General features: G+C 36.1%; 6 protein-coding genes across 6 annotated transcripts; 2 read left to right on the top strand and 4 right to left on the bottom strand.

Moving 5' to 3' along the window:
• LOC120273316 (transcription factor bHLH154-like) lies at nucleotides 1–2,458 on the top strand. Its single transcript, XM_039279937.1, has 9 exons — nucleotides 1–28; nucleotides 112–145; nucleotides 236–270; nucleotides 361–413; nucleotides 1,711–1,803; nucleotides 1,892–1,972; nucleotides 2,064–2,129; nucleotides 2,208–2,255; nucleotides 2,354–2,458. The coding sequence occupies exons 1-9, from the start codon at nucleotides 10–12 to the stop codon at nucleotides 2,456–2,458; spliced, it is 534 nt and encodes a 177-aa protein (XP_039135871.1). The 5' UTR covers nucleotides 1–9.
• A 1,802-nt stretch (nucleotides 2,459–4,260) lies between these two features.
• Nucleotides 4,261–4,913, top strand: LOC120273051 (histone H2B.3-like). Its single transcript, XM_039279688.1, has one exon. It carries the CDS (start codon nucleotides 4,318–4,320, stop codon nucleotides 4,777–4,779), a length of 462 nt encoding a protein of 153 aa, XP_039135622.1. The 5' UTR covers nucleotides 4,261–4,317; the 3' UTR covers nucleotides 4,780–4,913.
• A 2,431-nt stretch (nucleotides 4,914–7,344) lies between these two features.
• Nucleotides 7,345–12,377, bottom strand: LOC120273314. The gene is made up of 6 exons (XM_039279936.1): nucleotides 11,514–12,377; nucleotides 10,812–11,434; nucleotides 10,621–10,708; nucleotides 10,488–10,538; nucleotides 7,641–8,435; nucleotides 7,345–7,555 (listed from the first exon to the last, which is right to left on the bottom strand). Exons 1-6 carry the CDS (start codon nucleotides 12,147–12,149, stop codon nucleotides 7,481–7,483), a joined length of 2,268 nt encoding a protein of 755 aa, XP_039135870.1. The 5' UTR covers nucleotides 12,150–12,377; the 3' UTR covers nucleotides 7,345–7,480.
• Nucleotides 12,378–15,825: 3,448 nt separating this feature from the next.
• Nucleotides 15,826–16,962, bottom strand: LOC120273313. Its single transcript, XM_039279935.1, has 2 exons — nucleotides 15,993–16,962; nucleotides 15,826–15,900 (listed from the first exon to the last, which is right to left on the bottom strand). The coding sequence occupies exons 1-2, from the start codon at nucleotides 16,620–16,622 to the stop codon at nucleotides 15,826–15,828; spliced, it is 705 nt and encodes a 234-aa protein (XP_039135869.1). The 5' UTR covers nucleotides 16,623–16,962.
• A 110-nt stretch (nucleotides 16,963–17,072) lies between these two features.
• LOC120273717 lies at nucleotides 17,073–17,992 on the bottom strand. The gene is made up of 2 exons (XM_039280421.1): nucleotides 17,328–17,992; nucleotides 17,073–17,237 (listed from the first exon to the last, which is right to left on the bottom strand). The coding sequence occupies exons 1-2, from the start codon at nucleotides 17,964–17,966 to the stop codon at nucleotides 17,163–17,165; spliced, it is 714 nt and encodes a 237-aa protein (XP_039136355.1). The 5' UTR covers nucleotides 17,967–17,992; the 3' UTR covers nucleotides 17,073–17,162.
• A 3,737-nt stretch (nucleotides 17,993–21,729) lies between these two features.
• On the bottom strand, nucleotides 21,730–22,785 carry LOC120273718. The gene is made up of 2 exons (XM_039280423.1): nucleotides 22,120–22,785; nucleotides 21,730–22,038 (listed from the first exon to the last, which is right to left on the bottom strand). The coding sequence occupies exons 1-2, from the start codon at nucleotides 22,753–22,755 to the stop codon at nucleotides 21,964–21,966; spliced, it is 711 nt and encodes a 236-aa protein (XP_039136357.1). The 5' UTR covers nucleotides 22,756–22,785; the 3' UTR covers nucleotides 21,730–21,963.
• Nucleotides 22,786–27,023: the final 4,238 nt, after the last annotated feature.

Genomic DNA, 27,023 nt, shown 5'->3' with positions numbered 1-27,023 from the left:
ATATCTTCCATGATGCAAGCATTTTATGGTATTTTTAGTTTTGAAAACAAGTTCTTTTGTTTCCATTAATAATGATGTTCATTAGATTCTTAACTTGTCATTGTTTTGCAGCTATGAATCATAGAGAATCACAAGAGCAAAGTTTGTAAGTTTAATTCTTTTGTTTATTTGTTTTTATTATGTGATTAATCATTTATTAGTTTCTCTTCTCTCATTAATTATCTTTGATGTACAGTGATGGCTTCAACTTGTCAAGCTTTTCCAATATAGGTTCTCTTAATCCTTAATTTCTTTCAGTTTTTATTAATAATGTTTAATTCCTCACAATTTATGGCAGTGTGTGTATGTGTGTCTAAATAGATGGAAGTGATTGGAAGGCTGAGTTTCTCATTGGCTCAAAAACAACAACAAATGTAAGTGCATGTTTGATTTCTTTTTTCTCTTTTCTTTGTTTAATTAGGGTTAAATTCAATTTAAGTAGCTACCAATTAGTCTCCAAAAATATATCTTTTGTTGAGTTAATTTTTTTTTTTTTTGATGAAATTGTTGTTGTAAAATATAGGACCGAATATAGCATTACTGTAGTAAAATAAATAAAAATAATGTTGAAAAATAATGACAAAAAGATGTTACGTGGAAAACCCCTAAATAATTAGGGTAAAAAGCACGGGCAAAAATAGAAGAATTTACTATGTGGAAAAATTTTAGGAGTTACAATCTCTCTAATAACAAAGAGAAAACCAGTGCTCTCTCTTATATAAGGAAAATAAACTAACTCTCAAAATATTTTTTTCATACTTCCTTACTCTTCTTCTTTCTCTCTTATTTTTCTTACTCTCACTCTCATTTTGGTTCTTTACTCAAGTTGTGTGTGGAATGAGAATAAGCTTCACATATTTATCGGCCAACTAAAACCACCATTTTCCTTTAACATATGGGCATTAATCCATGTGTTAAGATCATGGTTTAGGTAGCTAATGGTTTAAGTAAGCCATTAGTTTCTTTTGACGTGCCATTGGTTTTGGGTTGATGGTTTAAGAGGAGTTAGTTTTGGGCCATTGGTTTGGGCTAATAGATTATGATCCATTGGTTTGCGCCAACAATTGAAAGTATACCATCAATGTTGACGGAGATTTGGCATTGTCACATAGGGTTTGTTTTGATAAGTTTTTAGAAACTTGTAAGTGTTTTATAAATTCAAACACTTATGGCTCAAAAAGTTGTTTGTACATAGCTTTTTCCACAAAAATGTTGTCAAAGTTGAAAGGCGACTACCTTCATAAAAGTTATTTTTAACTTTGTTTTTGCGTTTCTATTTCTAAAAAAGTTTAATCCAAAACACAAACTACAAAAAAACACGCTTTAACTTACTCCGAGAAGATTTTTCCGGAAACATTTTTACTAACTTGAAAAAAAAAACTTTTTTGAGAAGCCAATATAAATAAGGCCGTAATCATATGTTTTTTTATCACCATCAAATTAATTCTGACAAATATGAGTATTAATTTAAGCTTTTGAGTTGTTCAGAGCCGGAAAATATATATGTTTGATTCACCTCTAATAATACTGTATTAGAACGTAGTTAATTTGTTTGCCTGCAACTTGATATTAAATTAGAGCTAACATATTACAAAATGAACATAAACACTTTGATCCTTTTAGTAATAATATAAATTGATGTATGAAATATAACTTGGTTTTGCATTACAGATCATGGTTGATAATAAACAGCAACATAAATCAAAGAGACAGAAGATAGTGCATGCAGAGAGATTAATCTTCAATAAATCACTCAATAACCAGGTAATTTCTGAGAGGTTTTTACTTTTAATCTTTTTGTAATTAGTGTTTAAATTAAGTTTACCAACTTGTGCTTAATTTTTCTCTTCAGCAAATCATCACTTCAAAGAGGAGCAAAAAACTTGGAGATAAAATCACTGCTCTTCAACATCTTGTTTCTCCATTTGGAAAGGTCCATTAATCATTAAACTAAATTAATTGAAAGTAATTAAAGATTAACATTTGATTATTAAGCTTTTAATTAACTTATGATTATCTAGCAGACAGATACAGCATCAGTTCTTAATGAAACCGCTGTTTGCATTAAGCTCCTCCATGAACAAATCAAAGTATGAATTATAAAAAAAGATACTTTTGATATTAATTAGTTGATAAATTTATTAAATTTTCAAATGAAATGTTTGTAGGTGCTGACTTCTCCATACTTCCAAATCAAATCCTTAACTTGTATTAAGGTACTAATTTTTGCTTTTAGTTTCAGTGATAATTAATTCATTAATCTCATCTTATAAATTAATTAACTTTTTTAATTAATGTTTATGCTAATCATCAGGGTGATAAAGAAGACCTTGTTAGCAGAGGATTGTGTCTTGTACCCTTCTCAGCCATCAATAATACTCACAATAATTGTCTGAAAATTATCAATGGATTTACTTGAATTATTTGTGTTGTTTTTTATTTATATATTGTACTTTATATTTTGAGTTAATTGGTCTCATTGGAGAGAAATTTTGTATTATAATAAACCAATGTGGCATCAAGTTGTGATTCCTAGATTAGGGGCACTTGATCAAGATTCACTTGATAATATATATATATATATATATATAATATATATGATAATATATTTATAACATATAGAAACATTTTATAATTTTGTATTATATTAAAACATTATATAATTTACTCCATGTTGTTTATTTTTTAAACACAAAAATTATGCTATAAATTAGATCTTAGTTTTCAAACTAAGGCTGTGTTTGATTGTCAACATAGAAAATGGGTGGAAAAGAAAATTTTCCCATGGAATATTTTTCCATGAAAAAAATTTTACATGGAAAATAAAAAAATAGTCGTTTAATTGGCATTATTTTCTAGCTAGAAAATAAAAAAAAAATTATAGAAAATTCAGATTTGTTGTTTGATTGATCTTATTTTTCACGGAAAATAAAACATTTTTCATGAAAAAGTCACATTTTCCATGGATTTTTTTTTAAAATTTATTAAAATTATAAACAACACTACGTGGAATTGAATCTTACCATCAAAATACCGCGTGATCTGTTCACTGATCTAGATAAATTTATTTAAAATATTATCAAGTTATATAATTTATCTTTTTTTAAAAAAAATTTAAAAGAAAACGAAAAACTTTTCTTTTAAATTTTTAAAAGACCATCAAAATGTGTCGAGATCTGTTCACTAATCCGGATAAATTTATTTAAAATATTATCAAATTATATAATTTATCTATTTTTTAAAAAAATTTGAAAGAAAAGAAAAAACTTTTCTTTTAAATTTTTAAAAGAAAAGTTATTTTAAATATTTCAATCACATGTTATTTTTTCACATAGGTTACGTTTTCCCTGGAAAACTTTTCCCAAGGTGGAGGCAGGAAAATTTTTCTACTGATTTGAGGGAAAATAGGGTCATGTGACAGAGTTTGTGAAAAAATTTTCCACGAAAAATTTTGACAAACAAACAACCTATTTAGCTGGAAAATGACTAGTAGAAAATTTTTCCAAAGGAAAAAAAGGTAATCAAACATAGCCTAAATTTATTTGAATTTGAGTTTTTTAGAATAAAATATTTAGTTTTAATTTCAAACTAAAATTTACCAAACTTAAGTTTTTGAAATTAAAATCAAACAAAGCTTAATTTTTTTTTACTCAATTTAGGTTCAACCCGAATAGATAGCCTCACTTCATTCTTTAATAATTTTTAATATTTTAATTTACTTAAAATATATAATTTAAGTTATCTACGTACGTACAGAGATTACTATTTATCAGAGATATCTTTTTACAATCATTGATGGTAAAATTTATTATTCATAATTATTATATGTTACTATATTACATTGTTTGATACTGTTTAACATAGTTTATGAATGAATCATCACCGTTAGATAATAATTTAACGGCTACTGTATATCTCTTTATAGATTTTCATATATATATATATATTTGCGGCCTTATGCATATGAATTATTTTGTAAGATTTCTAATTGGACCCAAATTTTTAAAATCTTAATTTTTTAAACTCCAAATTTTACTCAGAATACCAATTGTAAACTTCCACCCATTAATACATCAGATCCGGACCGTCTAAATCCACCCAGTCTCAATCCAACGGTCAATATTCCTGACACGTCATCAATCCTCACGAAGACATCATCCACCAATCACAGCCTTTCTCTTCATCTATATAATAACACCCTCCCTTTCGTTCCCTTTCATCTCATCCTCTCTCTTCGATCCTTTATCTCACCAACTCTCTCTCAATCCTTCGATTCCGATGGCCCCCAAAGCCGAGAAGAAGCCCGCTGAGAAGAAGCCGGCCGCCGAGAAGCCGGCGGAGGAGAAGGAGAAGAAGTCCGTCGCCGAGAAAGCTCCTGCTGAGAAGAAGCCCAAGGCCGGGAAGCGTCTCCCATCCAAGGATGCCGCTACTGGAGAGAAGAAGAAGAAGAAGATGAAGAAGGGGAGCGAGACCTACAAGATCTACATCTTCAAGGTTCTCAAGCAGGTCCACCCTGATATCGGGATCTCCAGCAAGGCTATGGGTATCATGAACTCCTTCATCAATGATATCTTCGAGAAGCTCGCTCAGGAGGCATCTCGCTTGGCTCGCTACAACAAGAAGCCGACCATCACGTCCCGGGAGATCCAGACCTCTGTTCGTCTTGTTCTTCCTGGAGAGCTCGCCAAGCATGCCGTGTCGGAGGGTACCAAGGCTGTCACCAAGTTCACCAGTTCTTAGATCTAGGGTTTCTTTCTTGATTTCGTGTTCTCGATTCTCTAATATGTAATTTCCAGGATTTGCTAGGTTTTCTTCGATAGTTTGTAGTGATGGATCGTTGAATGAATGAATTAAAAGTTGAAATTTTAAACCTATGTATTGTGATGTTTGACCTTATTTTCTCTTTTCTGGTTGAATTTGTTCTCTGAGATTTGGGAATATTTTCTGTTTTTATAGTAATTTCAAAATTTTTGTTCTTGATTTTCAGGTTCAATCTGGAGATGATCAGAGAAATAAAGGTATGGTCTTTTCTAATTGTTGCTATTTATTTACGTATTTGTTTATTGGATCTATTGTTGCTGTTGTTCTTTGCTTGCTTAGAAGTGATGGATTTTTTTGATGATGGTTACTATTCTGAACGTCTAGTTCTCATTGTTATGCTTGCAATTGAGGAATAAATAGTAGCTAATCACCTGGTTTAATTTTTGAATAGAAAGAGTATGTATATATATATATATATAGAAAGATCAGAACAATAAATATATATGTTGAATTTTACTTGAAATTCGTCTTTGAATGTCTCTGTATTTCTTTTTTTATCTAGACCATGATACTTCAGTAATTTATCTCAATGAATAATAGTTTGACATCATGGATTATACACTGCTGTGAGTTTGTGCTGATGGCCTTTTCTCATATGTTGTGCCTGGTTTGATGAACCCAAGAGATGAAACATAATTTTTTGTGCCCTCGTTGTTGTGGTGTTTATGTTTAATGTTTGTTTTAGTCTGGAGTCAGGAATGATGACAAGAGTGCAGTGTTGGTTTTCCTGAGAGGAGGAGTTCTTTGATATGATCACGCCGAAGTTGTTGAAGTTGATATTGAGCGTGCAAAATAGTTTAAAATTCTTCAGGTTTTACTTAAATTTAACATGCAGAATGTTTTGGAATTAGGAATTGTTGTAGCATGTTAAACCATAGGAACATACATTTTGGTGTAGCCCCAGTTTGTGGTTATTTTAACTGTGTATCATAGGTTCACAGGTTGATGTATAGTTTGTGACAACAATCTGTATAAATTTCTTGTAAAGCAATGTCAAGACGTAGCACCTTTCACATGTATCATAGCTCAGTCAAAAGGCTCAACAGCCATACCTTAATGTTTTTCCTTGTTCTTTCTCTCATTGTTGAGAAGACTACCTCCAACACTAGTTCAATCTATATACATTATCTTCACGGACTCGTGCTACACACCAAAATCTCTGTTCCCATAGTTTATCATAGCATAAGCAATTATTTCATTAAACAAGTCAATTTTAGTGCTCTTCAAAAATGTTTTATTGCTGAGATGATGATATCATTTGGATGGTGATCAAAACTTAGCTCAGTTTCCTGAGATGTATAAGAGGTAGAGCTATTTTGTTTGGTATCACTGACATGAATTGTTGAGCAAGCTTGATAAAATGTATGAAATTTTTTTTGCGGAATTGTTTTCTTATTATAGCATGTTTTATGACATTGTAATTATGATGCTGATTGAACCATATTTTGTTTGAATCTAATTGCAATTGTATTTACTATTCGTGGAGTTTTTCACTAGTCAATCTGTTGTCAATTGTATCACTTGTTCTTATTCCTGAATTGTGGATTTGTTGGATTTGAATTGTTTGTTAACAAAAGAGAATATGACACTCTTCTAGTGCTTGTTTTTGGAGATTGCCTTAGTTCTTTTACCCACCTTCTTGCTCTCCACATATTTTATGGTTGTAATGGTAACTAAACATTTCAATTATGATCAGTCAATTCAACAATATCTTGATGAATCAAATCTTTAAAGTGTGACATGGTGTTGAATCTATGTCATCTGTTATTTATCTGTTCTTTGTTTGTGTTGAAAGGCTCGCTGCCAGTTTTTCCTTTCAAGCTGTGTTTTACAGCAAGTTTAAAAACTTTCCAAGCAATACTTGAAATCATTTATTATTTCACTTTAATCAGCTATTTGAAGTTTGTTTCACTGTGATCATCATTTGTTTACATGACAAATCTCAAAGATGACAACATGCATTTCAAATACTATTGGCAGATAATGTGAAGTTTTTTTTTAAAATTAAAATTGCAACTTATATATCTTGTATTTTTCAATCTGATACTTGTCCCTGTGAATAAATCATCTTTCAGATGTATTATTTTGGAGGTCATATTTGTCTACCAAGCTTAGTTTTTTGGGAAGTAAAGGGCCGTTTGGATTGCGCATCAATCCAGGATCCAAACACTACCTAAATGTCGTTATTATACAGTCAATCTCTGCCTAGCAGTTAGCACACTTGAAAATTTTAACACAAATGCAATTTTTTGTATAATGAATCACATGTTCAATCAAGCTCATGTATCTGAACATAGGTTTGTGGCTAACTATTTAAGAGAGCTTACACTGAAACCCAGACTTAATACGTAGGATATCAGTGACACAGAAATTTAGGTAGCTTCATGATAGAGTCTAGGAAAACCAGCAAACCAACAAAAACACAGAACAAGAAGAAAAATAAAAGGAACGAGATGAAACTATATAATAAGCAATCTTGCATAGAAAAATTAAGTTCCACTTTAAAAAGGAAGCACAGAACAGTCACGGCTCCATCTTTATTCATAAACAAGGACTAGTACATAAACTGGATAATGATAAAGGAGTGAACCATGCGTGATATATAATAGAAGCTAGTTTGCTATTCTTCGTTGGCCAGGAACACATCAGTGAGGACAGTCTTTGTTCCCAAGGAGGCCTCAAGTAACTCCAATGCCTGGAAACAAAAACACATGAAAATTAGTGTCACATTTATACATATATGTATATATGTATGTATATGTTAGAAATTGAAACACAACCTCTTGTGTGCCCAGGCTGACATTCTTCTCTTTGAGAACGTCCACATTCGTGACATTGAACTTGCTGAGCAAAGTGATGCAGGAGATGGTAGACATTGGCGTCACAGAAAGATCATCCATTATAGTGTAAGTAACCACACCCTTCACATAACCTTCTCCTCCACCATTTCCTGACGCCGTTCCAGACTCAGGATTTACAAACTGGATCACTCTTCCCATTCTGTCGCCACACGAAGGACATTGAATGCCACAAACTTTAGTGACATATTGGTAACATGAACTATTGTGATATCTATTGTTACAACCGTAGTATTTATTAACTTTAGGAGGGATTGGTACAGATAAGAGAAGATTGTTCTGGGGCTCTATCTGTTCCTGTTCCTGTGAGCCAAGGAGGATGTCCTTATCTTGATTGGGCTGGATATAAGTGGAATCCAGGTTCTGCAGGCTGCTGTAGATACTCCCAATGGATCCTACCATTTGATCCTTGCTCAGTAGCTTCACTATGAAGCCTAATGGCAATGCAAGAAGACTAAAGAGGAAATCCACAACCTCTTTCCCAGCTTCAGCAAACAGGACTCTGTTTTCTCTGGTGTCTATGAGCAGCTTCAGCACCAGTGTTTTCTCAGCCATTGTTGTGAACTTCTCAGTGCTCAATTCTTGCTTTGCTTTCATTATATAATTTTTGAAATTAGCAACCTTTAACAATGCCTTGTCTATCAAGTCTTCAACAGTGACTTCTTCACTGTAAACGGTACTCAACTTAGTCAAAGAGAAAAGAATGTCATGATTTGCTTAGGCATCAACTTAGTCAAGGAGAAAAGAATGTTTTGATTTGCCGAGGCATCAACTTAGTCAAGGAGAAAAGAATGTTTTGATTTGCTTAGGCATCAACTTTGTCAAGGAGAAAAGAATGTTTTGATTTGCTAAGGCATCAACTTTGTCAAGGAGAAAAGAATGTTTTGATTTGAATGGCCAAGGCATCATAACCTTTACAATTGCTTCTCACTCTATGTATCACATATTTATAGAGTATTTTTTTTTTCCAAATTTTTTGTCGTCCTTGATTTTCAGGGTCCTTCCGGAGATTATCAGAGAACTAAAGGTATGATCTTGTCTAATCATTGTTTATTCAATTAATTATTTATTTGATCTATTATAGCTGTTGTTCCTTGCTTGCTTAGGAGTAATGGATTCTGTGATGCATTTAGTTCTCATTGGTATGCTTTCAATTGAGGAATAAAAAGTAGCTAATCATCTGGCATTTTTTTTTGAATAAAAAAATTGTGTATATGTATGTATATATGTATGTATATATATACATACTTCTGATTTTTATAATTCAATTTGTACTTAGTATTCTGAATTGATTTTTTCTACCTCAATGAATCGTAGTTTGACAATATAGATTATGCATTGCTGTGAGTTTGTGCCGATGGCCTTTCCTCGTATCTTGCTGTCTAGTCTGATGAACGCTAGAGATGTTAGATAGTCTTTTATGCTCTCTTATTGTGGTGTTTAATGTTTGTTTTAGTCTGAAGTCGGCAATGATGACAAACTGGTAGCTTTTCTTTGTTTCAGAGTGCAATAAAGATTTGTGTTGGTTTTCCTTGAGAGGAGTCTTTTGATATGTTCATGTTGAAGAGGTTGATGTTGTAATTGAGAGCACAATAGAATAAAATTCTTCAATTTTCTCTTATTATTTTGGAACTTGGAAGTGTAGCATAAACAAATATAGGCTAGTGTCCTCAGATGTATAAGTGGTAGAGCTATCCTGTTTGGTATCATTGGCATGAATCCTAAGCAAGCTTGATAAAGTGTGACAATTTTTCTTTGTAATTGTTTCCTATTAGCATGTATTTATGATATTGAAATTATCGATGCTCATTGAATCATATTCTGTTTGAATCTAATTGCAATTGTATTTACTATTTGTGGGTTTTTCGCAGTAGTTAATCTGCTATCGATCGTAACACTTGTTCTCATTCCTGAATTGTTTGGATTTGTTGGATTTTATTTGTTTATCAATGAAAAGACAATATGAGACTCTTCTAGTACTTGTTTTTGGAGATTGCCTTTTGTTCCTTTTACCCGCCTTCTTGCTCTTCATATATTTTATATTTGTAATGGCAACTAAACATTTCAATTTCGAGTAGTCTGATCTTTATGGGTTGGTATCTGAATTCAATAATATATTGATGAATCAAATCTTTAAAGCGTGTCATGGTGTTATTTATCCATTCTTTCTTGTTTATGTACATTGAAAGGCTCGTGCCACTTCTTCCTTTCAAACCTGTCTTCTACAACTAGTTTAAAACTTCCTAGCAATACTTGAAGCAATTTATTATTTTACTTTAAACAGCTATTTGAAGTTTGTTTCACTGTGATAATCTCTTGTGAACTTGACTTACAGTCTATCGACTTGATGACAAATCTCAAGATGACAACAGGTATTCCAATTACTAGTTTCAGATATTGTGAGAAATTTGAATTAAATTTGCAGCATATCTTTGTATTTTTCAATCTGTTACTTGTCACAAGTGACAAACTATCTTCATATGTGTTATGCTGGAGGTCATTTTTTTCTCAATCTCAGTTATTCGGAAGTAAATGTCATTGTTACAGTCAATCTCTGCTAAGCACTCCTAGTTCAGTCAAGCTCATATATCTGAACTTAGCTTTGTGGCTTTAGCTATTTAAGAGAGTTTACATAGAAACCCATACTACAAAAAGGAAACACAGAACAGTAGTGGCTCCATATTTATTGATAAACAAGGACTATTTCATAAACTGGAAAAAAGAGAAACAATACTAGTTGGTTTGCTATTCTTTGTTGGCCAGGAAAACATCAGTGAGGACAGTCTTGGACTTCAATGAGGCCTTCAGCAAATCCACAGCCTGAAAACAAAATATACATGAAAAATAGTGTTTAAAAAATAATAATAATAATAATAAAACATTCTATCAATTGAAAGGCAACCTCTTGCTTGCCCAAGCTGACATTCTTCTCCTCCAGAGTGTCTGCATTCTTGACATTGAATTCGTTAAACAAAGTGATGCTGGAGATGCTGGATATTGGCATCACAGAAAGATCATCCACTATAGTGTAACTAACCACATCCTTCACATAACCATTTTCTCCTCCACCATTTCCTGTCTTCATTTCAGGCTCAGGATGCAAACACTTCAAACACTCTTTCCATTGTGCCGCTGCATGAAGGACAATCAATACCACAAACTTCACTAACATAATTGCGACATTGAATTTTGCTTCTGATATTGTGACACCCATAGAATGCCTTGAGTTTTGCTGGGGCTGGTGATGGTAAGAGGAGATTGTTCAGGCACTGTTTCTGTTGCTGTAACTGTGGGTTGAGAAGGATATTCTTATCTTGATCAGGTTGGATATAAGTGGAATCCAAGTTCTCCAGACTGCTGTAGATACATCCAATGGATCCTACCATTTGATCCTTGCCCAAGACCTTCACTATGGAGCCTAATGGCAGTGCAAGAAGACCAAAGAGGAAATCCACCACTTGTTTATCAGCTTCAGCAAACAGTACTCTGTTTGCTTTAGTGTGCACCACCAGCTTCAGTGTCATTGTTTTGTTGATCCATAAACCACCTAAAAATCCAGATTTTTGGCTGGAACAAGCGACAGCCATTGTGCATAAAAAATGAAGTCCAAGTTCAATCAAGCGACACAGAACATTGGCTTCTCCATTTGCCTCAGCCAGGAACACATCAGTGAGAACAGTCTTGGACTCAAAGGAGGCCTTCAGTAACTCCAAAGCCTGAAAACAAAAGCACATGAAAAATTAGTGTGTTAAAATAAGTATATGAATAAAATTTTTCTTTCAATTGAAACACCACCTCTTGTATTCCCAAGCTAACATACTTCTCCTCAAAAACATTTACAGTCTTGGCATTGAACTTGTTGAGCAAAGTGATGCTGGCGATGCTGGACATTGGCATCACAGAAAGATCATCCATTACAGTGTAAGTAACCACACCCTTCACATAACCATCTTCTGCTTCACCATTTCCTGTCTTCATTCCAGGCTCAGATTGCAGACACTTCAACACTCTTTCCATTCTTCTGCCGCATGAAGGACAACTAATACCACGAACTTCACTAACAAGATCATAACATGATACCTTGTGATGGAAGTTGGGACACCCGTAGTAAGCCTTAACTTTTGCAGGGGCTGGTGATGGTAAGCAGAGATGGTTCTGGCGCTGTTTCTGTTGCTGTAAATGTGGGCTAAGGAGGATGTCCTTATCTTGATTAGGCTGCATATATGTGGAATCCAAGTTCTCCAGGCTGCTGTAGATACTTCCAATGGATCCTACCATCTGATCCTTGCTCACTAGCTTCACTATGGAGCCTAATGGTAGTGCAAGAAGACTGAAGAGGAAATCCACAACTTCTTTCCCAGCTTCAGCAAACAGAACTCTGTTTGCTTTAGTGTCTATGAGTAGCTTCAGGGCCATTGTTTTCTCAGCCATTTTTGTGAACTGCCAGTGTTTTCCCAGTGTTCAATATTTGCTTTCCTTACATAATTGTTAAAGTGTTCAACAGTAACTTCTCCACTAAACAGCATTCAACTTCCTTAGTCAAGAAGCAAAGTAATGTAACCTTTACAGTCATATCTCTCTAAAGAAACATTATAGAGGCTTTTTTTCCCCAATAGAATCAAATGTCTTTTCTCTCCACTAATTCTACTTTTGCTGGTCTCCTTCCACTTCAAAGTTCCTAACACCAGCAATAACAGAAGAGGAGAACTGCCAGTGCAGTGGAATTAGGTCTGTGTTGGTTTCTCTTGAGAGGAGTCCTTTGATGCATTCATCTTTAAGTTGTTGAAATTGTTATTGAGAGTAAAATATCTTAAAATTCACTTTTCTCATAATTCAATGTGTGGGATGTTTTTGAAATTAAGAACACTAGCATAAGCAACTGAAATAAGTCAGTTAAAGAGCTTTTCCAAAATTTTTTTTTGCAGAGATAATCACATGATTCGGATGGTGATAAAAAACTAGCCAAGTTAATTTTGTGACATGTTTAGGAGGTAGAGCTATTCTGTTTGGAATCAGTAGCATGAACCTTGAGCAAGCTTGATAAAGTAAGAAAATTTTCTGCTGCATTGTTTTTTATTAGCATGTTTTATGATATTGTAGTTATGATGCTGATTGTGTCAAATTCTATTTGAAATTGTATTTGCTGTTCATGGGTTTTTACAGGACTACTCAATCTGCTGTGGATCTTTAACACTTGTTATCATTCCTGAATTATGTATTTGTGGGATTTGATTGTTTAGGTTGGATTTACTATGGATGTTGTTTACACTTGGTTTCTGAATTCAACAATATCTTAGATGAATCAGATCTTTCATGTATGTCATGGTGTTAGAATGTCATCTGTTGTTTTACTTGTTTATTCATTCATTGTTTAGGCTTCTACAGCAAGTTCAAAATGTCCTAGAATGCTTGAAATCATTCATTGGTTTGCTTTAGACAGCTATTTGAAGTTTGTTTCACTGTTTTGTTTTGTGGTACAAAGAGCTGATGACAAATCTCAAGATGACAACAGATATTCCAATTAATAGCAGTCAGATATGAGTTCATTTGCCCGGTTCCAGAAACCAGACAATTCTCTGATTCTGGCCTATCAGAGCCTGACATATGTGATTAATTTTTTTAAGAGAACACATGTCAGATTTTGATAGGTCAATATGAGCTCGGCAGATATGGCATGGGATATTTTGATTAAACTTGCAAACAAATCTGTATTCTTCAGATGTATTATGTATTATGTTGTAGTTATAATTGTCTACCAATCTCAGTTATTTGGAAGTAAATGTGGTTATTATGCAGTCTACCATTCTAGATTCCGGATCCTCATACTGCAGCACTCTTTGAATTCTGCCGGAGCATGAAGGACATTGAATACTACAAACTTTTGTCACATATTTTGGAGGGGATGGTGCCTCAACTCTTGTCACAAATTTGAAATTGTTTTGGTGCTGTCTCTGTTCCTGGTCCTGTGGGCTAAGGAGGACGTCCTTATCTTGATTAGCCTGGATATAAGTGGAATCCAGGTTCTCCAGGCTGTTGTAAAGACTTCCAATGGATCCTAGCATATGATCCTCGCTCAATAGCTTCACTATGGAGCCTAATTGCAGTGCAAGAAGACCAAAGAGGAAATCTACCATCTCTTTCCCAGCTTCAGCAAATAGGACTCTGTTTGCAATGGTGAAATTGAAGTAGTGCATTGTAGCACAAATGAGCAGGTTGCTGACGTCTTCACCAAAGGTCTTTTATGCCATAAGTTTGAATACTTCCGTAATGCTTAGGGGTAGGAGGTTTCTAAGTAAGGGAAAGATGTTGAAGACTCTACTAAGCTAAGCACAGTTGACTTTGTTGTTAGATTTAGACTGTTGCGTACGTTGCATGGATATGTGCATGTTGAAAACGATGTAAGTGTAAGACTGTGATTCGATGGGATGTTGCTTTTTGTTTTTGTGTATTGTGTCAGCATCCTAGCTGGTAAGCATTAGTTTGTTGCTTTATATTCCTGTGTTTTATTTCACCGAGGAAAAAGACCTTCCCATATTGCTCTTCCGAAGACGAGTACTATCTGGTGTTCTTGGAGATGGAATGTGAGTCCGACGGCTAGGGTGATTATGGACATAGTGATCAAAGGCGTTTGTTTCACATATTTGTCTGGCTAGGAATGATAGAATTTTTAATGCTAAAATTCTTCATATTCATTGCATTGTCCTGAATATTGCTCGGATGATTTTATCGTGTCTCGATGCGCTTGTAGATAACGCCAAAGGGAAGCTGGAAGACTCTATTTCTATGGTTCGGTGCAATCTCGAATTCTTGGGGTCACGGGGACAACTGCCACTGGGTAGTGCCACTGGCGAGGAGGCACCAGATCCGACCACAGGCTAGTCTATCATGTCTGAGTGTGGGCTCGAGGAAGCCTGTGTTGTTTTCCTCTAGTGGTTTTTGTTGTATCTCGTCTGTATCACCTCTTGTGGTGCGGGGGTTATTTTGTGGGTTTGCTGTGTTGGGTGTTCTCGTGTACTTGTGTTTTCGTTTTAATTTAAGTGGTTTATCCATTTTTCAAAAATTGAGCCAAATTTTTTGGCTTTTGCTTTTATTTATCCTCTGTAGTCGGCTCTTTTAATTCTTTTTTTCATTTTCTTATCAATGTGTTATTTAGTCTGGTTTCTTTTTACTAAAAGATAGCTACATTAAAAAAAAACTCTATTTAATTCTTCTAATATAGTCAATCTATTGCTTTAATCCCTTTAATATAATGTCACTGAAAAATCCTTTAATAAAGTTTTTTTTTGCTAAAAAATAATTATAGCAAAGGAAAAAAAGTAAAATATCTAATTTAGTTTCTCTAATATTGACGTGACAATATTAACTTCAGGATATTATTACTCTTTGGGTTTCTGGAGATCGTTGGTGCGACCTTCGCTTAGAAACATGGGTGACTTAATTGTAAAAGTAATTGTGTGATTTGCTAGAAATGACCCTATTTTTAATGCTATGCCATATCTACTCAGGTTATTATTCTGAAAGTTGACCACATACTTTTATCTTAGTTCTCAGTTGTCTCAAAAGGCACGAAAAGAGAAGTTGGTAGATTCTATGATGACCATCCATAGAGATCTGGAGTTCTTAGGACCTTGTGTGGAGAGTCCAGGTGAGGTCCCATTGATCGAGGAGACACAAGATCCATGCATGAGTTATAAAGATTCTAAGAGATCAGAAGGAAGTCCTACTTCCTTGTCTTATGTCTTTGTCTTTTGTTTTGGTTTTCTACTTTTGTTGTACCACTCTTAGTAGTTGTTGTTTTATTTTCCTTCTATTACGTAGGAATTTGTTTGTATTATTCCGGTGTTTAATGAAAGTGATTTATCCACCTTTAAAAAAATAACACACATTTCAAAAATAAAAAAGAGAACAACAATAATAGGAACAAGATGGAACTGATATAATAAACAATCTTGGATATAAAATGAAGTTCCACTTCAATTTAGAAGCATAGAACAGTAGTGGATCTATATTTATTGATAAATAAGGACTAGTACATAAACTGGAAAAAAGAGAAACGAGTGAACCATGCATCATGCATGATATATAACACAAGCTAGTTTGTTAATTGTTATTCTTTGTTCGCCAGGAACACTTCAGTGAGGACAGTCTGAGACTCAAACGAGGTCTTCAGCAGCTCCAAAGCCTGAAAGCAAGAACACATGAAGTACAGTGATAATAATAATAATAATAGTAATAATAATAATAATAATAATACAACAAATTGCAACACACTACCTCTTGCATGCCCAAGCTGACATTCTTCTCCTCGAGAACGTCCACATTCTTGACACTAAACTTGTTGAGCAAAGTGATACAGGAGATGGTGGACATTGGTGTCACAGAAAGGTCATCCATTATAATGTAAGTAACCACACCATTAACCAAACCTTCTTCTCCTTCACCATTTCCTGAATCTTCACTGGGCTGAGGATGAACATACTGCATAATTTTTTCCATTTCATAGCAACATTTTGGACATTGAACGCCAAGACTTTTAGTAACATATTCAGAACATGGACTACCATGAGTCTCACACCCATAGTATTCCTCAACTTTTGCAGGGGCTGGTGTTGATAAGAGGAGATTGTTCTGGTACTGTCCTTGTTCCGGTCCCTGTGGGTTAAGGAATATGTCCTTATCTTGATCAGGCCGGATATAGGACAAATCCAAGGTCTCCAGACTGCTATAGATAAGTCCAATGGATCCTACCATTTGATCCTTGCCCAGGACCTTCACTATGGAGCCTAATGGCAGTGCTAGTAGACCAAAGAGGAAATCCACCACTTGTTTCCCAGCTTCAGCAAACAGGACTCTGTTTGCTTTTGGGTCTATAAGCAGCTTCAGAACCATTGTTTTGTTACCCATTTTCTATGTACTGCCTTTGTACGTGGTCACAGTGTTTGTTTTTCTTTATAATGACAGCCAATGGGCCATGCATTAAAGATGAATGAATTGCTGGGAATTGCAAGCGTTACTACTAAATGCTCACACTTACTATTGTGTTTGTGATTTTTTTCAAAACAATATGTAGTTTTCAGTGACTTGAAAATTTATTCCAGAAATATCATTATTATTCTTATGTCATGTGGCAGAGTGCATCTAGAACTAATTTGGTCATTTATTTAGGTCAAGTCTCCCTCCCACTTCCTTGAGTGATTTGTGGAGCTACCTGAGACTCCCCTTTTGTACTCTTTATCTGGAAGTTATAGTTCGATTTTTCCTTGTTGTAGTCTACTTTGTATTTGTTTGGTCTTTATTGAATATGGTTTATTTTTTTTAATTAATTTTTTAAATGTATTGAACAATGGCACCAAAGAGCAAGAAACATTAAACAATCATGCATGCATAAAAATCCTAAAGTCCCACATAAACAAAGCCGCCCAGATACAAAGCTAGCTAGCCTAGCTACAGCTTACTGGCCAGGAACACATCAGTCAGGACAGTCTTGGACTTGAAGGAGGCCTTCAGCAACTCCAACGCCTGCAAACAAGAACTCATGAAAAATAGTATGACATGATATATATATATATATATATATCTGTATGTATGTATTACAAATTGAAACACAACCTCTTGCATGCCCAAGTTAACATTCTTCTCCTTGAGAACGTTCACATTCGTGACATTGAACTTGCTGAGCAAAGTGATGCAGGAGATGGTGGACATTGGAGTCACAGAAAGATCATCCATTATAGTGTAAGTAACCACACCCTTCACATAACCTCCTTCTCCTTCATCATTTTCTGACGCCATTCCAGGCTCAGGATGCACAAACCGCAACACTTTCTCCATTCTTCCAGGGCATGAAGGACATTGAGTACCACAAACTTTAGTGACACTTTCGAAACATAAACTATTGCAAAAGTTACTGCGACAACAACCGTAGTATTCCTCAACTTTTGGTGGGTTTGGTGCTGATAAGAGGAGAATGTTTACTTCCTGACTCTGTTGCTGTAACTGTGGGCTAAGGAGGATGTCTTTATCTTGGTTAGGCTGGATATAAGTGGAATCCAGGTTCTCCAGACTGCTGTAAAGACTTCCAATGGATCCTAGCATCTGATCCTTGCTCAGTAGCTTCACTATGGAGCCTAATGGCAGTGCAAGAAGACCAAAGAGGAAATCTACCACCTCTTTCCCAGCTTCAGCAAACAAGACTCTGTTTGCCTTAGTGTCTATGAGCAGCTTCAGGGCCATTGTTTTCCCAGTCATTTTTTGTTGTTGTGAGAACTGTCTATGTTTTCGCAATGCTCAATGCTTGCTTTCATTTCCTTATATATTTGTTGGAAATTTGCACCTTTTTAACAATTTCTTGTCCATGAAGTCTTCAGCAGTAACCTCTTCAGTTCACTAAACTGTACACCACTTCCTTAGTCAAGAAGAAAAGCAATGAAACCTTTAAACTTGTTTCTCTCTACATAGACATTGTAGAGGCCTTTTTTTCTTCTTTATTCTTTATTGTTTTTCCAATAGAATCAAATGCATCTTCTCTCAACTAATTTTACTTTTGCTGCCCTGCTTCTAATTCAAAGTTCCAAACACCGTGCCTGAATGTTTATCATAACCTTACTGGGCAAAAGGCAAACTTGTTGAAATCGGCCTTGTTTCTCCCTACCTGGTGTAACCGTAAGCTGGCAAATGCTTTATCTAAAATCCTTGGCATTAAATTGGGTAACTTCCCATATACTTATCTTGGTATTCCCATCTCCCCTAAAAGATTAACTGTCAACCAGCTTCAATTCATTCCTAACAAAGTTCAGAAAGTCATTCATTCTTGGAATCATTCCTCTCTCTCTATGGCCGGCAAAATTACTCTCCTCAACAGTACTGTTTTTGCCATTCCTAACTACATTTTGTCTGTGATGAATTTTCCTGTCTCTATTATGGATTGTATCTCTAAGTTTGCCAGGTGCTTCCTCTAGGGTAGGAACAACAATAATAAGGGTTTCCACTCGATTGGCTGGTCAGTTACTACACTTGACAAATCTGAGGGGGGCCTCGGCATTCGTAATCTTAGAATTGTGAATCACTCTCTCATGACGAAAAACCTCTTAGCTATTCTTAACTCTGAGGATAAAATTTGGGTTCACATTTTCAAATACAAATATAGAGGATGGCATCTTTGGGATCCTGATTATTTCCCTAACTCCTCCTGGTTTTATAAATCCATTTGTAACACGGCAAAGGTGGTCCGCTCTAATTTCAAACTCTTTTCCTGTGACCCTGACCTTGTGGACATTTGGAATGATGCTTGTATTTTTTATCTTCCCATCTCTCGCAAGCCTACTTTTCTTAACACTTCCATGGATCTTGATGAGTTCAAATTCACAGACATAATTTCTTCTAATGGTTTCTACTATGATATTACCAGTGAATTGTTTGGGAACTCTTTTGATATAAACTCGCAAAAATGACATTCAATTTAATAATGATGGCACTCGGTTTGGAAATGGAATCATCTTTCCCTGTAATGCTTCGTTGCTTTCCACTGGTATATAATCATCTTAGCGTAAATCTTTGTTCCACTTATTCCTCTAATTCCTGGATTGGCTGGCATGAAATTTGGAGACTTCCGGTCATCCCGCGTATCAAGGTTCATATCTGGAAGCTTGCTCATGGCAAACTCTCCACTTATTCCTATCTTTATAATTTAAATATTGGTCCAAATAACCCATGCCCCCTTTTGTGGGTTGGAACCCTCAAACTCATTGCTCACCTATTCCGGTCCCCGCCCTAAGATTCTTCTTTCTGTCGCACGCACTGCTTTGCTAAGATTAATTTACCTTCACATTTTATTGACTCTCTTAGCACAGGTGCTTGGCTTTTGACTATCAGTGACCCTTGGTCCAAAGCTCTTATTGCTACTATCTTATGGCTTATCTGGAAGCAACGTTGCAACCTTGTTTTTAGGAATGAACCTCTCAATACCAGTGTTATTCTCCCTCGGGCTTGGGCAATCTGTACAGACTTCAACAGACTAGCTATCAGGGAGTGTGCTCTTCTTAGCTCTAATTTTGGCTCCATTGTCATTTTTACTGATGCATCTTGGTCGGTGGACTCTTCGGCCGCTGGTTTAGGTTTCTTAATCCTCACTAATTCCAATCGTGTTTTAGCTGCAGGTTCCAGGGGCATCTCCTCTTCCTCTCCCCTGCAGGCTGAGATTGCTGCTATCAACTTCGCCTTCAATACTTGCACTGATAATGGTTGGACGCCAAATATGGTTTTCTGTGACTGCCCTGGGGTGGCACAACTTCTGAATCATTTCAATATCAGCTTTGCTTGGCATGTCAACTCTGAGTTCCACTACATGAGGAGAAACCTGGCGCTGTTCCCAAATGCTTCCATCCACACCATCTCCATAGATCTTAATTCTTTTGCTGACACTCTTGCAAATTTCGGGAAATCAAACCCTCAGCTTTCTCTTTTCTACATAGGCTTTGATCGGCCATTTTGGATTGAGGAGCTTTGTTTGCTCCACAATCTTAGCTTTTGAGCCCTCTTTGTTTTTTGGTTTTCTTTTGTTTCTCTTTAGCTTCGTGCTCTCCTGTCAAAAAAAAACAACAGAAGAGCAGCAATGTATTAAAAAAGTTTCTCCTCAGAGTTGTGATGAAGTTGGACATGAAGATAATAATTGTAAGCGTTTCTAGTGAGTATAATAGGCTTCCCTTTTGGAATTGTAATGAATGTGAATTGTTGGAAATTTTTGAAGACTATTATATTTGTGATTTTTTTAAATAAGATTTTTAATTAACAATTGAGTTAGTTTAACATGTGAATGACTGGGTAGCCCAGCGGTATCACTTTTGGATTGTGAGTGAATAGTGCTGTTGAATATTATGTAGTTCTATAAAAAAAAATATATATATATATATATATCAGTGAGAACAGTATCGGAATCAAAGGACGCCTTAAGCAATTCCACAGCCTGAAAACCGAAAAAACACATACATGAAAACTGAAGCAATAACACCATTATTATTCTACTAACTGAAACACAACCTCCTCCATTCCCAGTTTAACTGTCTGCTCCTGGAGAACATTCACATTCTTGATAATGACCTGGTTAAGCAATGTGATAATGGAGATGCTGGACAAAGGTAACAAAGTGAGAAGAAGGTGAGTCTCAAATTCTCTTCCGGTTTCTCAGTTATCATGCTTTATGAAATTGTACTGATTAAATCATATTCTGTTTGAATCTAATTGCAATTGCATTTGCCATTCATGGGTTTTTACACTACTCAATCTGCTATACATCTTAACACTTGTTCTCATTCCTGAATTGTGTATTTGTGGGATTTGATTGTTTCCTTTCAAGCAATCTTGTAGAGCAAGTTTTAAATATCCTAGCAATAGTTGAAATCATATATATTTCACTGTGATCATCATTTGTTACCTTGACTTGCAGTCCAATGACTTGATGACAACACGTATTCCTATGAAAAGCGGCAGATTTATAATATTCTGAGATGTTTTGATTATATTTGCAAACATATCTTGCATTAAATTTTAAGTCTGTTACTTGTTTCTGGTGGTAAACCATATTCAGATGTGTGATGTTGGGAGGTCATGCTTATATATCAATCTCAGTTATTCTGAAGTGAATGCTGTTATTACAGCTTAGTGCATCTAATTATATACAGCAATTATTTGTGTAATGAATCTATTGGAGTATGATTGAAGAAGTATTGCAGGCCCATGCGCTGAAGAATTCAGAGGAAGCACCAAGATATATCCTGAAGCATGGATGGAAAATACTTGTGTGGTGTGGAATGAGACTCCAGTTAATTATGTGTTACATAAGTAATATACAAAAACATTTATGTATGGAGGCTAGAGTCATGTCTTTGTACTTTTATGTTATGTATAAGATGTAGAAAAAGAAGTATTGATTAAAAAAAAACTCTGTTTTTGAGTGTGTGAGACCCTTGCTTCTCCTTCCCATCTAAGCAGTTGATCACACTTCTGAGTTTCCATCAGAATCACATATATGCTCAGAAAAACTTACACAAAACCATAGGTTTGTAGCTACTTGTTTAAAAGAGCTTACATAGAAACCCATACTTAATACATGTGATATCAGTGACACAAAAAGTCAGATAACTTCATGACCATGTCTGGGAAAACCAGCAAACCAACAAAAAAAACAGAACAGAAGATATATATATATATATATATATATATATAATGCAAGATAGCTTATTAGTTATTACTACTCTTTGCTGGCTAAGAACACATCAGTGAGGACGGTCTTGGACGCCAAGGAAGCCTTCAGCAGGTCCAAAGCCTAACAAAAGCACATGAAAAAATAGTGTTAAGAAAGAAAGGAAAAAAAAAAATCTATATATTCTACAAATTGAAACACAACCTCTTTCATGCCCAAGCTGACATTCTTCTCTTTGAGAATGTCCACATTCTTGACATTGAACTTGCTGAGCAAAGTGATGCTGGAGATGGCGGACATTGGAGTCACAGAAAGATCATCCATTATAGTGTAAGTAACCACACCCTTAACTAAACCTTCTTCTCCTCCTCCAACTCCTGATGCCATCCCAGACTCAGCCTGCAGCCACCGTAATGCTTTATCCATTTTTCGGCTACATGAAGGACATTGAATACCACTAGTTTTAGTGACATATTGGGAACATGAACTACCGTAACTGTTAATGCCACAAGTGTAGTATGCCTCAACTTTTACAGGAGCTGGTGCTGGTAAGAGGAGCTTGTTCTGGTACAGTTTCTGTTCCCTTACTTGTGGACTAAGAAGGATGTCTTTATCTTGGTTAGGCTGGATATAAGTGGAATCCAAGTTCTCCAGGCTTCTGTAGATACTTCCAATGGAACCTACCATTCGACCCTTGCTCAGGAGCTTCACAATGGAGCCTAATGGCAGTGCAAGAAGAGTAAAGAGGAAATCCACCACTTCTTTCCCAGCTTCAGCAAACAAGACTCTGTTTGATTTAGTGTCTATGAGCAGCTTCAGGGACATTCTTTTCTCAGCCATTTTTCTTTCTTTTTTTCTTTGTGAACTGCCAGTGCTTCTCCTGGTGCTCAATGTTTTCCTTTAATAATTGTTGAAAGCAGTACCCTTGACAATTCCTTGTCCAGTCTTGTCAAAAAAAAAAAATAAAACAAAAATACAACTCCTTGTCCAGGAAGTCTTCACTTCAGCAGTAACTTCATCATGCGAATCATACTCAACTTCTTTGCTCAAGAAGAAAAGTTATATACTTATTTATATATATATATATATATATATATATATATATATATATATCAAAGTTTTAAAAATCGGAGTTTTAAAAATCGGACCGGCCGGTTCAATCGAAAACCGGCCGCTAGTCATATGACTTAAACCGGGTCTTGATCGGACTGATTGAACGGGTTATGAACTGGTTTTGGGGTCGTTGAGATTTAGTCGGGTGATACGGATCTGAAATTGATTTTAACTTGATTTTTTAATGGTTATCATGATTTTTGAATTTTTACAACAGAAAGGAGATCTTCATGATTATATCCTTCTCTTTTTTCTTTATTTCTTTAATTCGGATCTTTATCTCTAATTTATAAACTAAATTTTAAAATTTATTATTTGAAACGAGTGTTGTTTTGATTTTCTTTTCATCCTATTTTTCCGGCGAATAATAAAATTTTGTTTCATTTTTATCTTTTATTTGGGTAATTATTTTTAAATTCTTAAAACTATGGTTTATATATAAAAGTCATTGATTTTTTATTTTGTTTAATTGTAATATATAGAAAGGCTTTTTGGTTTTTTTTAAACTTTCTAGTATATATAACAATCTTGTTTCAATTTGATTAGATTGTAATTGAATATTATTTTAATTTCAACTAAATTTTAATTTTACAGTTATTTAATTATATTTATTAAATATTTATTTTATTTTTTCCATTTTTCTGATTTTTCTGAATTTTTTAATAATTTTATGATTTTTTTAAGTTTTATTTATTTTAAAAAAATAAAATATTGAACTGGCCTGTCAAACCGGTTGGACCTGTTGGACAACGTCCCAGTTGACCAACGGGTTCATCGACCAGTTTGGTTATTATACCTTTCATCTATATATATACACATATTATAAAGTTGTTTTTTTTCCGATAGGATGAAATGTATATTCTCTCCACAAATTTTACTTTTACTACTCTCCCTCTACTTCAAATTTCCAAACACCAACATTGATCAATGAACTATTTGGTATGAAGATGAATGAACTACTTGGTGTTGTAAATATTATAAGGATGGGTATGAATATAAATAAACTATTTGGATGAAGATGAATGAACTAGTTGGTACAGTAAATATTATGAAGATAGTAAATGGAGGTCGAATCCATGAATTAGCAATATTATTGTAATATTATATAAATACTATAGTAGTATTATTATAGTAATATGTAGATATTTTTCATGGTATTATCAGAGAGATTTTTTTTTTTTTTTGAAAAGGTGGATAAACCACTTGCATTAAAATAAAAGAGCTTGATTACAAAAAAAATCCACTAGACGTGGACAAAGACAAGGAACAAAAAGAAAACAACAAAAGAAAAACCGACGAACATCTACTCCCACCAGTAGGAGGGAAGAGGAAACAGGGAAACACTAGCTGTACATCTGCAACGGGTCCTCCTCTCCGAGCAAATTTGGACTACTGATAATGTCCACCGATGGCATAATCAATTCGAGTGAAACATAAGTCTCCTCAGATACAGAAACAAGGCCAACATTTAGCCCGAACTTCCCTTTGACAAGAATGATCAAAGGATCAACTTGAGAGCCCAACTCTGGGTGTGCCATCCATCCATCCGGGTCCCATGGTCCAATCCAAAGGGTTAACAGCCAACCCACTTCACACATCAGTGAAGGCTCCGCATAGGCCAAAATGAAGGAAACTTCATCAACATCTCGACCCAGCTTTAGACCCGGCCAACACCCAACTAAAAAAAGAGATCCAAACCACTCCACCTCCACGTGTTGTGCCCCCATAATCCCAATTTCAAAAGCCTTAACCAAATAATGGATGCCACCAGTCACCCTCACGGGAAACGCCTAAGGTATCCCCATCTCGACACGTCTCTGCTTCGAGATCAGCGCTCTATCCTCTTCCCAATGCATTGAACGACATTTCTCGTGGGACCGCTCCCGCATCAGACCAACGGTCGGACCAGCGCAACCTCCCACTCCGGCCGTCCCCACTCGAGTAACTCGTGACTGAAGCAACACCTCTCTACCATTGTTGGGGTATGGCGCCACCGACACCAACCGCTCTCCAGTCATCACCAAGCCGCCCTCGTGGGAGCAAAGCGCACCCTAGGAATCACCGCTCATCTCGCGAGAACCACTGTCTACCACCGCCCACATCCCAGTGGAGTGAACCAATGGGCAAGAAGCATCCATATTGAGTTTAGACAACTGATCTTCTGCCCGTCCGGCAGAATGACACCGGTTATTGGAGAAGCCACTGGTCTTTCTCTTGTACGCCCAGTCGTGGGAGCTCAACTCACCCAACGCCATCTTATCGTTGAAACAACGATAGAGCTCAGATAAAACAACAGACCGTTGTCCTAACTTAACCGTTGATGCCGGAGCTACCTCGTCATCGTGGGAGCCAAGCTCTACCACCGCCGACCACTCCACCGGAGCGTCACTCAACTCTGATAGCTCTACGGCAATGCCCGCCACTTGTATCCCTTCCTCGGTGCCAAGCACCGGCCGAATCACTGAAAACGCCGCCGCCTGGCGCTCACCAACGTCACTGGAGCGGGAGCAAAGCTCCACCGCTCCATGTACACCCAAGTCGCTAGGGCGGGAGCAAGGCTCCACCACCCCGAGTTTACCAATGCCACTGGACGGGAGCCAAGCTCCACCATTCCCATCCCGAAGGGAGGACTAGGAACCACCAACTCAGTTTTCTCCCCCAAGGCAGCCAGCAGGAGTCGCTCAATCTCGGAGGGAAGCTTCGTGTCCCCGAACATCGGGTCAAAGAATGCCGACAACGGCTCCTCATCTTCCTCCTCGACATCACATGGCCAAGGAAACTCCTCCTCTTCCTTTGCCACCACGTCCACCTCATGCGGAAGAAAGATAGACACTTGCACGTACACCGGCTGACCATCAAAGTCAAATGTGAGACGGACGTCTCCGCTCATCGCCTCTTGCTGAAATTTCCTGTTCTATATATCTGAAATTTCCACCAACTCAGTTTTTCTTTTTCACTAGAGTTACATGACATGATGAATTTATTAATTCAGTGTAAATCTTTTGGGTGAATAAAGGGTAGGATTCAATTGCCCCATATGATATTTGACTGTATTAATAAATTTTTAAGAGGTCATTAATATCTCTTGTTTTTGCAAAAATAATGTATAAGCATTTTCCCTTGAAATTTGTAGGATTCTAGGAGTTTTTTTCACCAAAAATTAAAGTTTAATTGTTCTATTTCACAACTCAAATTAGTATTTTAGGTTTTTTTAAAAACAATAGTTGTAACCATAAATAACTGAGTTAGTGTAATCCCTGAAACGAGGGATTTGAAGCAATAATGCATATTAAGGCAGCATAAAACAGTGTTGGTTCCTGAGGAAAACAGTCTTGACTCAAAAGACGTGTTCATCAACTCCAAAGCTTGAAAGCACGAACATATGTATATATATAATAGCTATTGGTACGACTGTTGTTTGTCTCAAACCTTTTTGGGAAGAGGAGCGGGGTGAGCCCACTGGAGGCCGGGGGACGTCGCATGCCCTCGGTGGAACAAGTGGGGACGAGACCGCATCACGTGGGCGCTGGGACCACTCGTCATGCAATCACTATTCACAACTCCCTGAAAATGCGCTCAGTGAGAATCGAACTCTCACCACTCGGTGAGAGCTCTATCGGCGACCCGTGTGCCAATAGACCCGCAGGTCGTTGGCTGTTTGCCTCAAACTTTTGGAAGGGTTGGTGTCGACAAGAGGACATTCTTCTGGAGCTGTCTCTGTTCTTGCACCTGTGGGTTAAAGAGGATAACCTTGTCTTGATTAATTAGGCTGGATATATATATATATAGGTGGAATCCAGGTTCTCCAGGCTGCTGTAAAGTCTTCCAATGGATCCTACCATCTGATCCTTGCTCAGTAGCTTCACTATGGAGCCTAATGGCAGTGCAAGAAGACCAAAGAGGAAATCCACCACTTCTTTCCCAGCTTCAGCGAAAAGTACTCTGTTTGCTTTACTGTCTATGAGCAGCTGCAGGTCCATTGTTTTGTTACCCAT

The sequence above is a fragment of the Dioscorea cayenensis genome, chromosome 12, assembly GCF_009730915.1.
Source record: "Dioscorea cayenensis subsp. rotundata cultivar TDr96_F1 chromosome 12, TDr96_F1_v2_PseudoChromosome.rev07_lg8_w22 25.fasta, whole genome shotgun sequence".
Lineage (NCBI taxonomy): Eukaryota > Viridiplantae > Streptophyta > Magnoliopsida > Dioscoreales > Dioscoreaceae > Dioscorea > Dioscorea cayenensis.
This window is presented reverse-complemented; position numbering and strand designations above follow the sequence as displayed.

Excerpts from the sequence above, each read along its gene's own strand:
- LOC120273316 (XM_039279937.1), top strand. Across the intron at positions 146-235 it reads GAATCACAAGAGCAAAGTTT|TGATGGCTTCAACTTGTCAA; the intron begins GTAAGTTTAATT and ends TTTGATGTACAG. Across the intron at positions 1,973-2,063 it reads TTGTTTCTCCATTTGGAAAG|ACAGATACAGCATCAGTTCT; the intron begins GTCCATTAATCA and ends ATTATCTAGCAG.
- LOC120273051 (XM_039279688.1), top strand. The coding sequence starts at position 4,318 with ATGGCCCCCAAAGCCGAGAAGAAGCCCGCTGAGAAGAAGCCGGCCGCC.
- LOC120273314 (XM_039279936.1), bottom strand. The coding sequence starts at position 12,149 with ATGGCTGAGAAAACAATGGCCCTGAAGCTACTCATAGACACTAAAGCA. Across the intron at positions 10,539-10,620 it reads TCAGCTTGGGCAAGCAAGAG|GCTGTGGATTTGCTGAAGGC; the intron begins GTTGCCTTTCAA and ends TTTTGTTTTCAG. Across the intron at positions 7,556-7,640 it reads TCAGCCTGGGCACACAAGAG|GCATTGGAGTTACTTGAGGC; the intron begins GTTGTGTTTCAA and ends TTTTGTTTCCAG.
- LOC120273313 (XM_039279935.1), bottom strand. The coding sequence starts at position 16,622 with ATGGGTAACAAAACAATGGTTCTGAAGCTGCTTATAGACCCAAAAGCA. Across the intron at positions 15,901-15,992 it reads TCAGCTTGGGCATGCAAGAG|GCTTTGGAGCTGCTGAAGAC; the intron begins GTAGTGTGTTGC and ends TCTTGCTTTCAG.
- LOC120273717 (XM_039280421.1), bottom strand. The coding sequence starts at position 17,966 with ATGACTGGGAAAACAATGGCCCTGAAGCTGCTCATAGACACTAAGGCA. Across the intron at positions 17,238-17,327 it reads TTAACTTGGGCATGCAAGAG|GCGTTGGAGTTGCTGAAGGC; the intron begins GTTGTGTTTCAA and ends TCTTGTTTGCAG.
- LOC120273718 (XM_039280423.1), bottom strand. The coding sequence starts at position 22,755 with ATGGCTGAGAAAAGAATGTCCCTGAAGCTGCTCATAGACACTAAATCA. Across the intron at positions 22,039-22,119 it reads TCAGCTTGGGCATGAAAGAG|GCTTTGGACCTGCTGAAGGC; the intron begins GTTGTGTTTCAA and ends TGCTTTTGTTAG.